General features: G+C 40.2%; 1 gene segment (V, D, J or C); it reads left to right on the forward strand.

The window, feature by feature from the left end:
- Positions 1-12,677, forward strand: part of LOC132808806 (Ig heavy chain C region-like) — a 76,044-nt gene that overhangs the window by 14,795 nt on the left and 48,572 nt on the right. Inside the window, 4 exon segments of the C gene segment in view lie at positions 456-767; positions 2,738-3,046; positions 3,502-3,831; positions 6,661-6,788. Of these exon segments, the coding sequence occupies positions 456-767; positions 2,738-3,046; positions 3,502-3,831; positions 6,661-6,788 (1,079 nt within the window).

Below are 12,677 nucleotides of genomic sequence, written 5' to 3' on the forward strand. Positions count from 1 at the left end.
GCAACATTCTGTGTTGCAAACCCCCGCCACTATCCTTTTCCATCTTTCCCTGTCTCGCCTGAAGGAACTAAATCCTGGAAAATTGAATAGCCACTCCTGCCCGGCTCTCAATATGTCTCCGTGATAGCAACCGCATCATTTCCTCATTTATGGCAGTATTTCATCTGCCTTGTTCATCAGACTCTGTCATGAAAACGAATACCATCCAGCGTTGCTATCTCCCTTCTGATGTTACCGGCCTATCGTTTTTATGCCTCCTTAACTCCCTTGCTGTGTCCTATAATTTTAGCCTTTCACATTGTCCTGCTGATCTTTCTGTGTGGATCCCAGCTTCTCCAGCACTCTGCACAATTATGATTCTTGTATCCATTAACCACAAGAAACCTTGATATATGAGAACTGATTGTATTTGTTATGAAATTCATCAGATAATTTATGCGATGTGTTTCCTAAAGGTCCAGGTCCTCTCCCACCAACTCTTCTCCTAACTGTGAGCTCCAGTGAAGAAATCGCAAGCAGCAAGTTTGCAACCATTGTCTGTTCAATCATCGATTTCCATCCAAAGTCAATCTCCGTGAGTTGGTTGAAAAATGGCCTACTCTTGGATTCTGGCTTCTTCACGTCTCCCGTGTGTGAGGCGAACGGCAACTTCTCGGTGACGAGTCGGCTGATGGTCCCTTATGGTGAATGGTACAACAGCGCAGTCTATACCTGCCAGGTCACTCATGAAGACAACGTTCAAAGTAAAAACATCACCGCACTCCAGGGTAAGAGACACATACTGAGAGAGCTACAAATCACTCTGAACTCTGATGTGAATCAAACACACTAATTTATCAGGCGTAGTAAACAGCAAGGTACAGCTTCTCGTTTCCCAACATGTCACGTATCTCATTTCAGTTTGAGTGTTACATTAGCATTGCTCATAATTCAACATTTTGGCAAGTCAGAAAAGCATGTTTGCTCTCTGTTGAAGATAGATATATAGACAGTGAGCTTTGTTAAATAGTTTGTTGCCTGACCATGCTGGGAGAGGCATTCAGAGTGCTGAATCCTTGCCTGGTAGTGGCTTCAAGGATAAGTTTGGGGGTGGAGGGGGGATATTGGAGAGATATCTAATTGAAACATAAAAAATACTGAGAGACTGAGGTCGAGTGAACGTGGAATAGATGTTTTGACTGGTCGGTGGGACTAGGACCCAAGGGCACAGTCTCAGGGTCAAAGGGGCACCGTTTAGAACTGAGATGGGGAGGAATTTCTTCAGCCAGAGGGTGATGAATCTGTGGAACTTGTTGCTGCAGAGGGCTGTGGAGACCAGGCCATTGTGTATATTCAAGCCAGAGATAGTTCGGCTCTTGTTTAGTGTGGGGAGAAGACAGTAGAACGGCTTTAGCCCGAAACATCAATTTTCCTGCTCGTCGGATGCTGCCTGACCTGCTGTGCTTTTCCAGCATCATTCTGATCTAAACTCTGGATTGGCCGAACAGCCTTATTCTGATCCTCTATCTTATGATGATGTGGTCTCAAAATGATGTGGTTAAAATATGCAGTGACCCTTACTTGAAAATAAATCAGAATGCGTTCAATGCTTCATTCCCTGCTCAGGAATGACCTGTTGGCCTTGGACATTGTACGACATCGATTTTTATCTGGTACTGAGCTCTTTAACTTCATTTATGGGATCAGACCACAGACCAAGTGGGTATCACATTTGATGAACTGGGATAAACGTGGTCTCACTGAGCTTCTTTAAGATGCTCTCTGTAAGTAGTGGATGAGGGAGGAGAATAAATTCTGGTAAGAATGCTACAATAGGGATGAATGAACGAGGAACTCGAGACAGGCTGATTTAGCCTGGTTTGGGGTGGTGATGTTTACACAGTGGGTAGTGGATGTCTATAAAATTAGTGTACATTTCCATCACGTTTGTAGATTAATTTAAGACGCTTTTGTTTGTTTTTTTTCTTCCCTGCTCTATGAAGAAATTTTAAAAATGCAGCTTGGTAAATAAAGTGAAAGCACAGACCAGTCATGAACGAACTGAATGGAGGGAACGACTTAAGGAGATGGGTGTCCTTCTCGATATCCAATGCTGTACTCAGTGTCTTGTTTTCAGATCTACTCCAAACTCAACCCACGAGGAACAATGACATAAATTAGAGAATGACATCACACCAATAACGCAAAGTATTTTTGATCACGTTAAATATAATGAACAGAATTTCCATGGATATTCACCGCTCCTGTAATACTTTAGAACTCTGCAAAGAGAATAATAATTATTTATTATAATTTGTCCGAAATTTGGGATGTGATTTGGCAGTCAGCGTGACCAGCAGCACTTGCACCTAAGGGTTACGAACATGGAATTGAACTCATTATATTCAGATTACTCTTGTCACAAGTATCAATAGATGGTCTTAAGTGAGAGACAAACTCTGAAAGAAAGGTAATTCCATGGGTTACATAATGGCATCTTCGATGATTTTACTTTTTTCACAGGTGTCACTTGTTACAACGCCAGTGTTCTTTAGGAATAATGACACAGGCTATGTCATAGGTAATCACAAATGCTTTCACAAATCAAAATATATCAACAATAGTAAGCATCGTTTCAGCAACGGTTGGAGTTGCCATTTTGAAGGTGGTGTCTTCACCCTGTGAAGAAGTAATCTGAAGATTGGGTGTTTGTATCATAAAGGGACATTTTTCATTGACTTTGATTTTTGTTTCATAGAAGATACCGAGTGCCACCCTAACACGGTTAAAATCCTCCCACCGCCAGTAGCACAAGTCTTATTGGAGGCGACGGTGACGTTAACCTGCGTTGTGTCCAATCTTCCTTCTGGAGTCAACGTGACCTGGAAACAAGAAAAGAAGCCTCTGAAATCAGAGATTGCTGACCAGCCTGGACAGAATCCCGACAGCGTGATCAGCAAATTAGACATTTCTACTGAAGCCTGGCTGAGTGGCGTTACTTTTGAATGTGTGGTGTACCATCAGAATCTCCCGACTCCGCTGAGAGACTCCATCCACAAGGAGAAAGGTGAGCGGTGAGATTAAAACACAAAGCATCCCATGTGGAATCCAGATCCAGTTACATCAATGGCAGGCTTTGATTGGTAATGAACAAACACCGTTGGGAGCATTAATGATGCATCTGAAGGCAGGATAACTAAGTAGCTGATTAAGAAAAAGATGGACCAAAGGATATTGTATTCTGATTAAGTCAGATAAGGTGGGAAGAAACCTGGGTTGTGATGTCACCATCAGCAATGACAGTTGGACAGAATGCCCTTGTTGTGGGCTGGAAACATGGAGGCAACTTTCACATTAAACTTTACTTTTTTTACTGAACAGAATGTGTACCATACTGCTCCTTTAGAAAAGGAAAGTGAATAAATCCCAAATTAAAAATGGCATATTTTAATATTTAGTGTAATTGTGATATTGGTTCAGGATGTTTTTGGTTGATTTATATTTGTCTCAAATATTCTGCAGTGATTAATCCGCTGGAGCCATCAGTGTCGGTCCTCCTGCCACCAACAGAAGAAATCTCCGCTCAGAGGTTTCTCTCCCTCACCTGTTTAGTGAGAGGTTTCTCCCCCCGAGAGATCTTCGTCAAGTGGACAAACAATGACAAGCCGGTGAATCTCAGTAACTACAAGAACACCGAGGTGATGGCGGAGAGTGACAACACTTCCTTCTTCATCTACAGCCTGCTATCCATTACAGCGGAGGAGTGGGCCAGCGGTGCTTCTTACTCCTGTGTGGTGGGACATGAAGCGATTCCATTGAAGATCATCAACAGAACAGTCGATAAATCCAGCGGTAAACCGAGTTTCGTAAACATTTCACTTGCACTGATGGACACTGTTAATTCATGTCAATAAAAATCTCAAAGTTGCATTTAATAATTCAACAGAAGTAATAAAGTTTCTTTTCCCTCCAGTTGTGAGTTAAATACTGAATTAGTTGTTTCTCACCCTGACTTACACTGCATCTGTGTAGTTAAAGTGGATTATTAACAGGTCTAGGACAAGTGTCTTGTGCAGTTCATGTTCTCTGCTCAGATACACCCTGGGTCAGAGACAGAGTAAAGCTCACTCATTGCAGGATTCCACCAAGTACCTTATGCATCCAATATCCCTCTGTGACAAAATCTGACACTGTCCATTTTATGTCGAGGGTAGAGCACGAGGTTTGAACTTGGTGTTCTTGATTTCCCCCATTGGACATTCTTACAAAATTCATGTCAGTTTTCAACTGCCACATTGCACCAATTGGAAATGTAAATTTAAGACACTTTAAAATTAAATTTGATTGGAACATACCAATCGTAAAGAGTGCAGAACAGTTTGAATGTAACCTTTGTTTCTGGGGGACTGCCAGGGATCTTGCGCCAGCGCATGAGTTGACAGAATGTATCTTCACTTTCACACCAAAGAGAATCGACAGATAAGTTGTCGTGGAGCAGAGGGGAGGGGAACGATGAATGGTCTGTCCTCTTGCTCCCTGTGCAGAGTTTTCATGGTCGATGTCCTCTGTAATGTAACCCCGTTACTAACAGGAACAGTCAGCTTCTTGCTTCCTGTCCAAAGATTGAATATTTCCATGCAAAATAATACCTTTGAAACATGTTGGACACGCTTGGCTCTGTTAACAAATGATTAACATTGATTCCCATAATCCAAAACTGGTGTTTGCATCGTCCCGGTTTGAATTCCATCGTTGTGTCTCAGTTTTCTGGAGCACATGGGATCAATTCTGGTATTCGAATACCTGATATCATTTTGTTTCACACACAGAACACAAGTAGACATTTTCTAATCAACATATTCAGAAATGTTATCTCTGGGGCAGTGGGGATTTGAACTCACGCCTTTTCTCTCAGAGACAGAAATTCTATCACTGCAACAGAAGAGTTGCTCATAAAACGCTTATCTCTCCACGATGATGGGAAATGTTTCCTACAACACCAAGGTCAAATCTAATTATGGGCAATCCATTAAAATTAGAACAATAAATTAGAATAATAAAAATTGCAGTCTGGTATAAGAACAGATACAGAGAGATGATCGCAAAGACACACGTAATGACACATATATGGGCTCTCACCTCAAGACACATATTGATGTGCACACTCAAATGTGCATATAGATAAGAGGTCACACACGCATACTCGCACAGAGCCACACATGCAAGTGGTACTTGAACACTCACCTAAGCTCATAGAAAAACTCACATTCACCGAAAGAAAATTATTTGCACAAATGAACAGGGGTACTCACACATAACCATGAGAAATATAGACACACGGTAACACACAAATGGGCATGAATACATATACATTCATACAGCACAATGCGTACAGACATACACGCATGAACACACAGATACAAATTCCGAAAAATGTCCTCCCACATGTCAACTCATACAGGCACGTAAGTGCACAGAGATAAATATTAATATCATTATTTTCCCATTTTCAGAATCACAAACATACGATGACAGAGGCAGCTTAATTAGTTATTTTTAAATCACATTGATCAGCATGTATACAATGTCACACGTACACACAAATTCAGAGTCTCACATGCAGACACACAAGTGCATAGATCAACAAATAGAGGGGCGTTTATTAAATAAGGAGAATGGGCACAAGCATCAGCAAGCATCCACACACAGTAACACAAGTTTATCAGGAGATGGTTTGGGAAAGATTGCCACACAAGCAAACATCGTCATATAAATATAAACACCCATCAAAACATAACATTGCATGCTAAAATTTATTAAGCATCAACATGAACATAACCTCGTTTAGGTAGGACCTGAAACAGACACATAAGCGCACATTTTAGATAGCACTAATGAAAAGTGAACACTCACAAAGACATTACAAGATAAGCATAGGCAGCAACAAAATGGCATATTAGCATGATGATGCTTACACAATGTGAAAAGACCAAAATTTCGGTGCACAACCACATGAGCACACCAGCAGTAAAGGAACAGGAATATGTTTATTCATGCACAGACTCCAACATGGGCAAGAGTGAAGTAAGAGACTCTCATAACCACATACACAAACATTAAAGGGAAACCAAACACACCAAGCAGTAGGTCAAATAAATTAAGAGACACATGTACAAAAACTTATTCCTAAATATACAGATCCTACAAACAAAAATGTGAAGCAATGTCCTGACTGTGATGTCACTTATATTCACGATTTGCCAAACAATTGGTCACCAATACATAAAGGTGAGAATCACATTTGAACTTTTATTCAGTGATGGCCACAATTTTCAACTAAAGTGCTGTCACAGCCTATATTTAAACTATAATGATATAATTAAAATAATCATTCGTAATAAGCATTCCTCAAATAATAATATCCTTAAATAATAGATTAAAAGAAAAATAATTTAAAACGTTCTGACATGGACAATGAAGAAAGAACATGTGCAGTTAGTATTTGTAATTTCTTGCTGAGAGTCAATAATGCACTGATGGATACAGATAAGAGTCACACTTGAGAAATACCTGACTGCTTTATGAAGATGTAATGGTCTCTAATTACATGACTTGGATACACATAGATCGATCTGGATCAATAAACGATCTAAATGCATTCTCTCGGCTTTATATTCATAGATTCAATAGATAGCACTTGGATTGAAGACTATGAGGATGGTAACAGCAACATCTGGACAACTGCTTCCACGTTCATCACCTTGTTCTCCCTGAGTATTTTCTACAGCGCTGCCGTCACTCTGGTGAAGGTGAGAATAATCACATCTTTCTCACGCCAAGCAGCCCAATATGTTTTGTGAAATCTCTAAGTGTGCCATTTAATAAACATTAAATCTGAAAGTCCCTGATCATAAATATCTGCGTCATTGCTTTATCTCTCTTTTCCAGGTTACGTGAATGAATTGTGGACCCCTTTGATTTCCTGATCTGCTTATCAAGGTCTCTGAATTCCCAATCTACAATCTGTCCTGTTGCTGACTCATTTGTTCCTTACTCAGAATGGTTGCCTACCCTTTCTGATGAGCCTTTGTATTCCCTTTCTTGTGACTGTTACTGATGTACATAAAATTCCCACCTCACAGCGTATGTGTTCTCATCTCAATGTGGCACCCAGCCATTATATTCACTTCTGTTAGCTTTTACATCAACTTTTTGGATAGAAATGCTTTCTGAAATGGTTAATAAATCTCAAATGAATATGCAGTAACCTTGAGTTTGCTTCATTCTTTCTTCAAGGCCAGTCAGTAATCATACACTTTCCCACATCCTACTCCTTTCCCAGCCAAATACTTTCACTTGTTCTGTTTGGTTGTGTTTCATCCAGTCATTTAGTTTAATGTTGCGCTGCCATGCCGCCCACTAATGTAAATACATCTTTCACACGATATGCCTGATGGAACACTCCAGAGGCAGAATGATTAGAGAACATTTCCTCTTATGCACCAAGGGTCACGGCCTCGGGTCACGTAATGATACAAATTAGGAGCTTTGCTCCACCAGAAGCCTATAAAAGGCAGGCAAAGGAGTTTGAAAGTTTACTCTACACCGTCTAAACTACATGTACTCCCAATGTCCGGACAGCCTGGGTTAGTAATACATAAATCACCACCTACAACGCCCAACGAAACATTCATCAGCCAAAAATGTCAACGCTCAGTCAGGTAGTCAGACAGCAACATGTGCACAATCCAAGGGCGGATTCTCAGAACTGGAGATGTTCTCACGCATAAATCTCATGGAGCAGAATTCCTGGGATCTATTTGACACACCACACCTGTCAAATCCCAGGGAATGAGACTGGGATCTATCTGATACAGGGATATTACTAAACAGCAACCCTCAAAAATAATAAATCAGAGGTCAATGTTGATCAGGCAAGTCAGAGCTCATGAGTCCCTGAAATATTCAGCCATTGGGATCTATATGACGCAAGACGGAATCATAGCAACTGTTCACAGAGTCTGGGAACTATCAGCAGAGGAGAACATTCTCAATTTCTCAGAGTTGGTGAGGTGTATCATCCCGGGAATGGTGTTGTGAATCAGTCACGCACCCAATCTCATAACTTCGCATTTTGTCAAAAATGTGGCACCTGAAACTAGATGCAATATTCCAGGTGAGACAAGAGACTGTTTGATTTCAGTGTAACATAATAGCTTTGTGTTTGTTCTCTGCGGTGTTATTGATGAAGTAGGGTTTATTTGCTCTTCTGTCCACGTGTCATGGTACATTCCCTGACTTGTGCACATACACATGGAGGATCCTCTGCTCCTTCACCCCTTTGGGTTTACCCCCTTACTGTTGTATGTTCTCTGAATTCATCACAAAACAAAGGAGCACGTCACCCCTCCCTGAGACGGAGATCTATCTGACACACCGATATTAATGAATAACAATCCTCAAAAATGATCAATCACAGGTTGATTTCGATCAGAGAAGGCAGAGATCAGAAGTTCTGGAAACCCTGCTGCTTTCCACGTCCTTTCCCACAACCCCTCTGTCAAACTTGATGCTCTTAGCTGTTCTTCCAATATCCTAACATTTTACCTTAAATTACTGTTAATATTTTGCTGTAATTTTGCATTAGAGACCAAAGCACAGGTTGGAACAACAAGGACCCAAACACTGAACTCTGAGAACGTACACAATAAGGTAACCTACATTCTGAAACAGCAAACACCCGTTAACAAATGGTTGACAAGTACAAAACAGTGGGTGGGATTAACTTGAACTCATCAAAATAAAAGGAAAGTACTCTGGAGGTACAGCGGTGTAGGGAAGACCTGGGCAGACAGAGTGGAGTTCGTTTTTTAAAATTCTTGTTTAAATCCAGAATTTTCCTTCCACACAATGCAACCTTTTATTTCCCATCACCCAAGTCCCCCAGAGTATCTTTATTTTCAGCTACTAACCATCACCAGTAAATTGAATCATTTATGTTCAAAGCCCCTCCCACCATCAAAGGTACGGCAGAAGTAGGAAGAGCTAGAAGGAGATTGGAGTCAATTTTTCTTGTGGTGAAACTACTGCTGTTCTACCACAAGGTATTTCTGAGGGATGGTCCAGTGAAGCTATGTGGATGGAACTCATTAATAAGAAGGGCATGATTACTTTGATGCAATTGTAATAGTCCCCCCAGTAGTCACAGTGAAATTGAGTAAAAAATATGTGGAGAGATCTTATTTATACGTAAGAATAATAGGATTGTAATAATCGCAAATTTTAACCTTCCAAACATAAAGTGGGACAGCCATGGTCTTAAGAGCTTTGATGGTGAGGAATTTGGTAAGTGCTAAAGTCAATTTTCTTCATTAATACACAGATGTAACTATCACAGAAGGAGCAAACCTGACCTACTCTTGTGATATAAGGCAGGGCAAGTGACTGAATGGTTAGTAGGGGAGCTTTTTGGGGCCGGGGTCATAATTCGATTAGTTTAAAATATCTATGGAAAGGATTGGCATTATATATAAGTTAAAGTTCTTAATTGAACTAGGGCAAATTTTGATAGTATGAGACAAAATCTTTCAAGAGTTGATTGGAGTAGACTGTTTGCAGCTCAAGGGACGGCCGGCAAGAATGAAGCTTTCAGAAGTGAGATAACGAGAGTTCGGAGGCGTGATGTCCCAGTTAGTGTGAAGGTAAGGCTGGTAAGAGGAGGGAACACTGGAGGAATAAAGATATTGAGGCTCTGGTTCAGATTAAGAATGAATCATATATTAGATATAGATAAATGAGATCAAGTGAATCTTGAAGAGTACAAGAGGTGCAGGGACATTCTAAAGAGGGGAATGAGGAGGACAAGAAAGGAAAATGAGATAGCCTTGGGAGATAATGTTAAAGATAATCCAAAGCGATTCGACTAGTACACTAAGAGCAAAGGGGTAGATCATAGAGTCATAGAGATGTACAACTTGGAAACAGATCTTTCAATCACACTTGCCCATGTTATCCTAATCTAATCTAGTCCCATTTGGCAGTACTTGGTCCATATCCCTCTAAACCTTTCCTATTCTTATACACACTCAGATGCCTTTTAAACGTTGAAAATGCACCAGCCTCCACCGCTTCCTCTGGCAGTTCATTCCATATACACCATCCTCAGCATGAAAAAGTTACTCTTTCGGTACTTTCAACTTTTTCCCCTCTCACTCTAAACCTATACTCACGGTTTAGATGAGACTCCACCCACCTCAGGGAAAAGACCTTGTCTATTTACCGTATCCATGCCTCTGATGATTTTATAAATCTTTATAAAGTCATGCCTCAGCCTCCAACGCTCCAGAGAAATCAGCCCCAGCCTATTCAGCCTCTCCCTATATAACTCTACATGGCCGTGAATATGTAGAAGCCTAGAGGATTGGCTTCATAAATCATGTTGCATTTAATATAAATATTGGTTTTTTTTATTATCATTTAGTTTAAAATGGAGGATGGGTGCCTTTTCAATTTCATATCAGTAGCACAGAAAGACCTGGGGAAATAAACTGCAACAAAAAAATGGACAAAAAGTTATTGCACTACGGATCATCTCACCATATCATTCGTGTAAAAAATAATTCCCTGTTTTGACCGTGAAGTTAATAGAGTCTATTAATTAGTCCTGTGTTTGTAATAATTTTCATCTATCTGTCATTCTACATTTAGTTGTTATAGTTAATGTGTGGATTACTGCACCTCTCTAAATATTCAAAACAAAATAAAGTAAAACTGCAAATTAAATGTTGCGTCTAATTACGACAAAAAAGTTAGCAATTCAATGACATCAAATTGGAAAGGAATGTTGAAATGTAGCCAATTCTGAGGACTACAAGAAGTTGCAAGAGATCATTAATTAATTTACCGTACATTCAAATAATTAGCAAATGAAGATCCACACAGATAAACGTAAGATGTTACATCTTGGTAGGAATAATGTGCAGGTCACTTCGACAAAGATGCACGTCTAAGTGAGGGAGACAAACAAAGGGATTTCAGACAATTACATCAGTCACTAACAATTTCACCACAGGTTCCAAAGGCCATAAAAATGCAAACAAAGCTCTAAGTTTTATCTCTAAAGGGATAGATTTGAAAGTAGGGTTTCAAATTTGGTTGACTATAATTAAGAGTATTGCCTGCAGTTCAAGTTGACATATTACAGAATGTATGAGAGATAGTGAAGAGATGATTTACGAGAATGCTACACAAGTTTCTGGCTGTGCATATCAACGAAGAATTGTTGTGCTGTTCACTTCTCTCTTGAAAAGAAGGATGACAGTTCTAAAATTAAGAAAGGTTTTGAAAAGAGAAGGTACAGAGAAAACATTTCACTGTGGGATAGAATATAACTCGAGGCTGTCAATATAAGACGATACCTCAAGAAGTCCAAAAGGGAATTCAGAAGAAACCTCTTCACTGAAAGAATGATGAGAATGGGGAATATGTGACCAGACAGAAAAGTTGAAATCAATAGTTTAGATGTATTTCAACGAAACTAGGCGAGCACTTGGAAGGGATGGGAATAGAGAATTACAACGAGCGATTTAGATGAGGAAAGATGTGAAACACCTTGAGTAGAACATAAGCACTGGCATAAACTGATTGTGCCAAATGGTCTGTTTTTCCTCTGTAATCCTATGTAGAAAATCACCATTGTATGAAACAAAAAGTGCACGAAGAACATTTAGAAGAATTATAAAGTTTCTCACAAAAAAGTCTCAAGTATCCAGCACTGAATGTAAATGATTTTATCACATGGCCACACTTCACTATTTGCTTGATAGCACTGAAATGCACCAATTGGGGGATCTCAATGACTTATTAATGGCCTCAGTAGGAGCTGCCAACCTGATCCTGGGAATGTTGTGAACATTCTAGCACTCACGGCTTCTTTCACTCACTTACTCTGATTTCCAGTTCCCGTAATGATTGCCACCATGGACAGGGGACTGTTCCAGTGTGCAGATGGGATACCCTGTTGTGACCATAAGGTACTACATTAGGAGGGACATCCTCCAGGGGTGTCACTAGGATGCAGGGGGAGGTCTCCCACACAATGGAAGACCTTACTGCTAATAAACTGCCAGCATTGGCAGGAACAGACTCTGCATTGGCCACCTGAGTGGTCATCCTTTCCCGAATTTGGGATCAATAAAATACTACGGAGGTGGAAACTCCTTCCTTCCCTTATCATCTTCCACCCTATTACCCACCTAATGACCTTGCAGCCTGTCCCTAGAGGGCTGATAGAACCCAGTCCCATTCCAATATTCAAGAACATGAAGAGCTGGCAACCTGGTCAAAATTGATAAAGCTTAAAACAAACAGTCTTGGCCTGACCGTCAAATTCTAAAGTGTAACTTGAGATGAGTTCAATAAAAATGGCAGAAGTACAGAAACAACCACTTCCATCCATCAGAAACAAATGTCTATGAATGGGAACGGGTGGTCTGCTATTTGGAATGGAGCAGTGCATTTGAAAAGTGAATGAGGAGCAGCAATGTTTTGTGTTGGACGTGTGCACAGTCTGAAGCTGTTTGCTGATTCGGTTTTGCTAAAGGTTTGGCAGATACATTCCAATGAGAATCAATTAAATCTGCCAAAGTGGATATTAATACTCACATTTATGAGATGCTTTAACATAGAACATAGAAAAA

The sequence above is a fragment of the Hemiscyllium ocellatum genome (genome assembly GCF_020745735.1).
Source record: "Hemiscyllium ocellatum isolate sHemOce1 chromosome 40 unlocalized genomic scaffold, sHemOce1.pat.X.cur. SUPER_40_unloc_1, whole genome shotgun sequence".
Classification (NCBI taxonomy): domain Eukaryota; kingdom Metazoa; phylum Chordata; class Chondrichthyes; order Orectolobiformes; family Hemiscylliidae; genus Hemiscyllium; species Hemiscyllium ocellatum.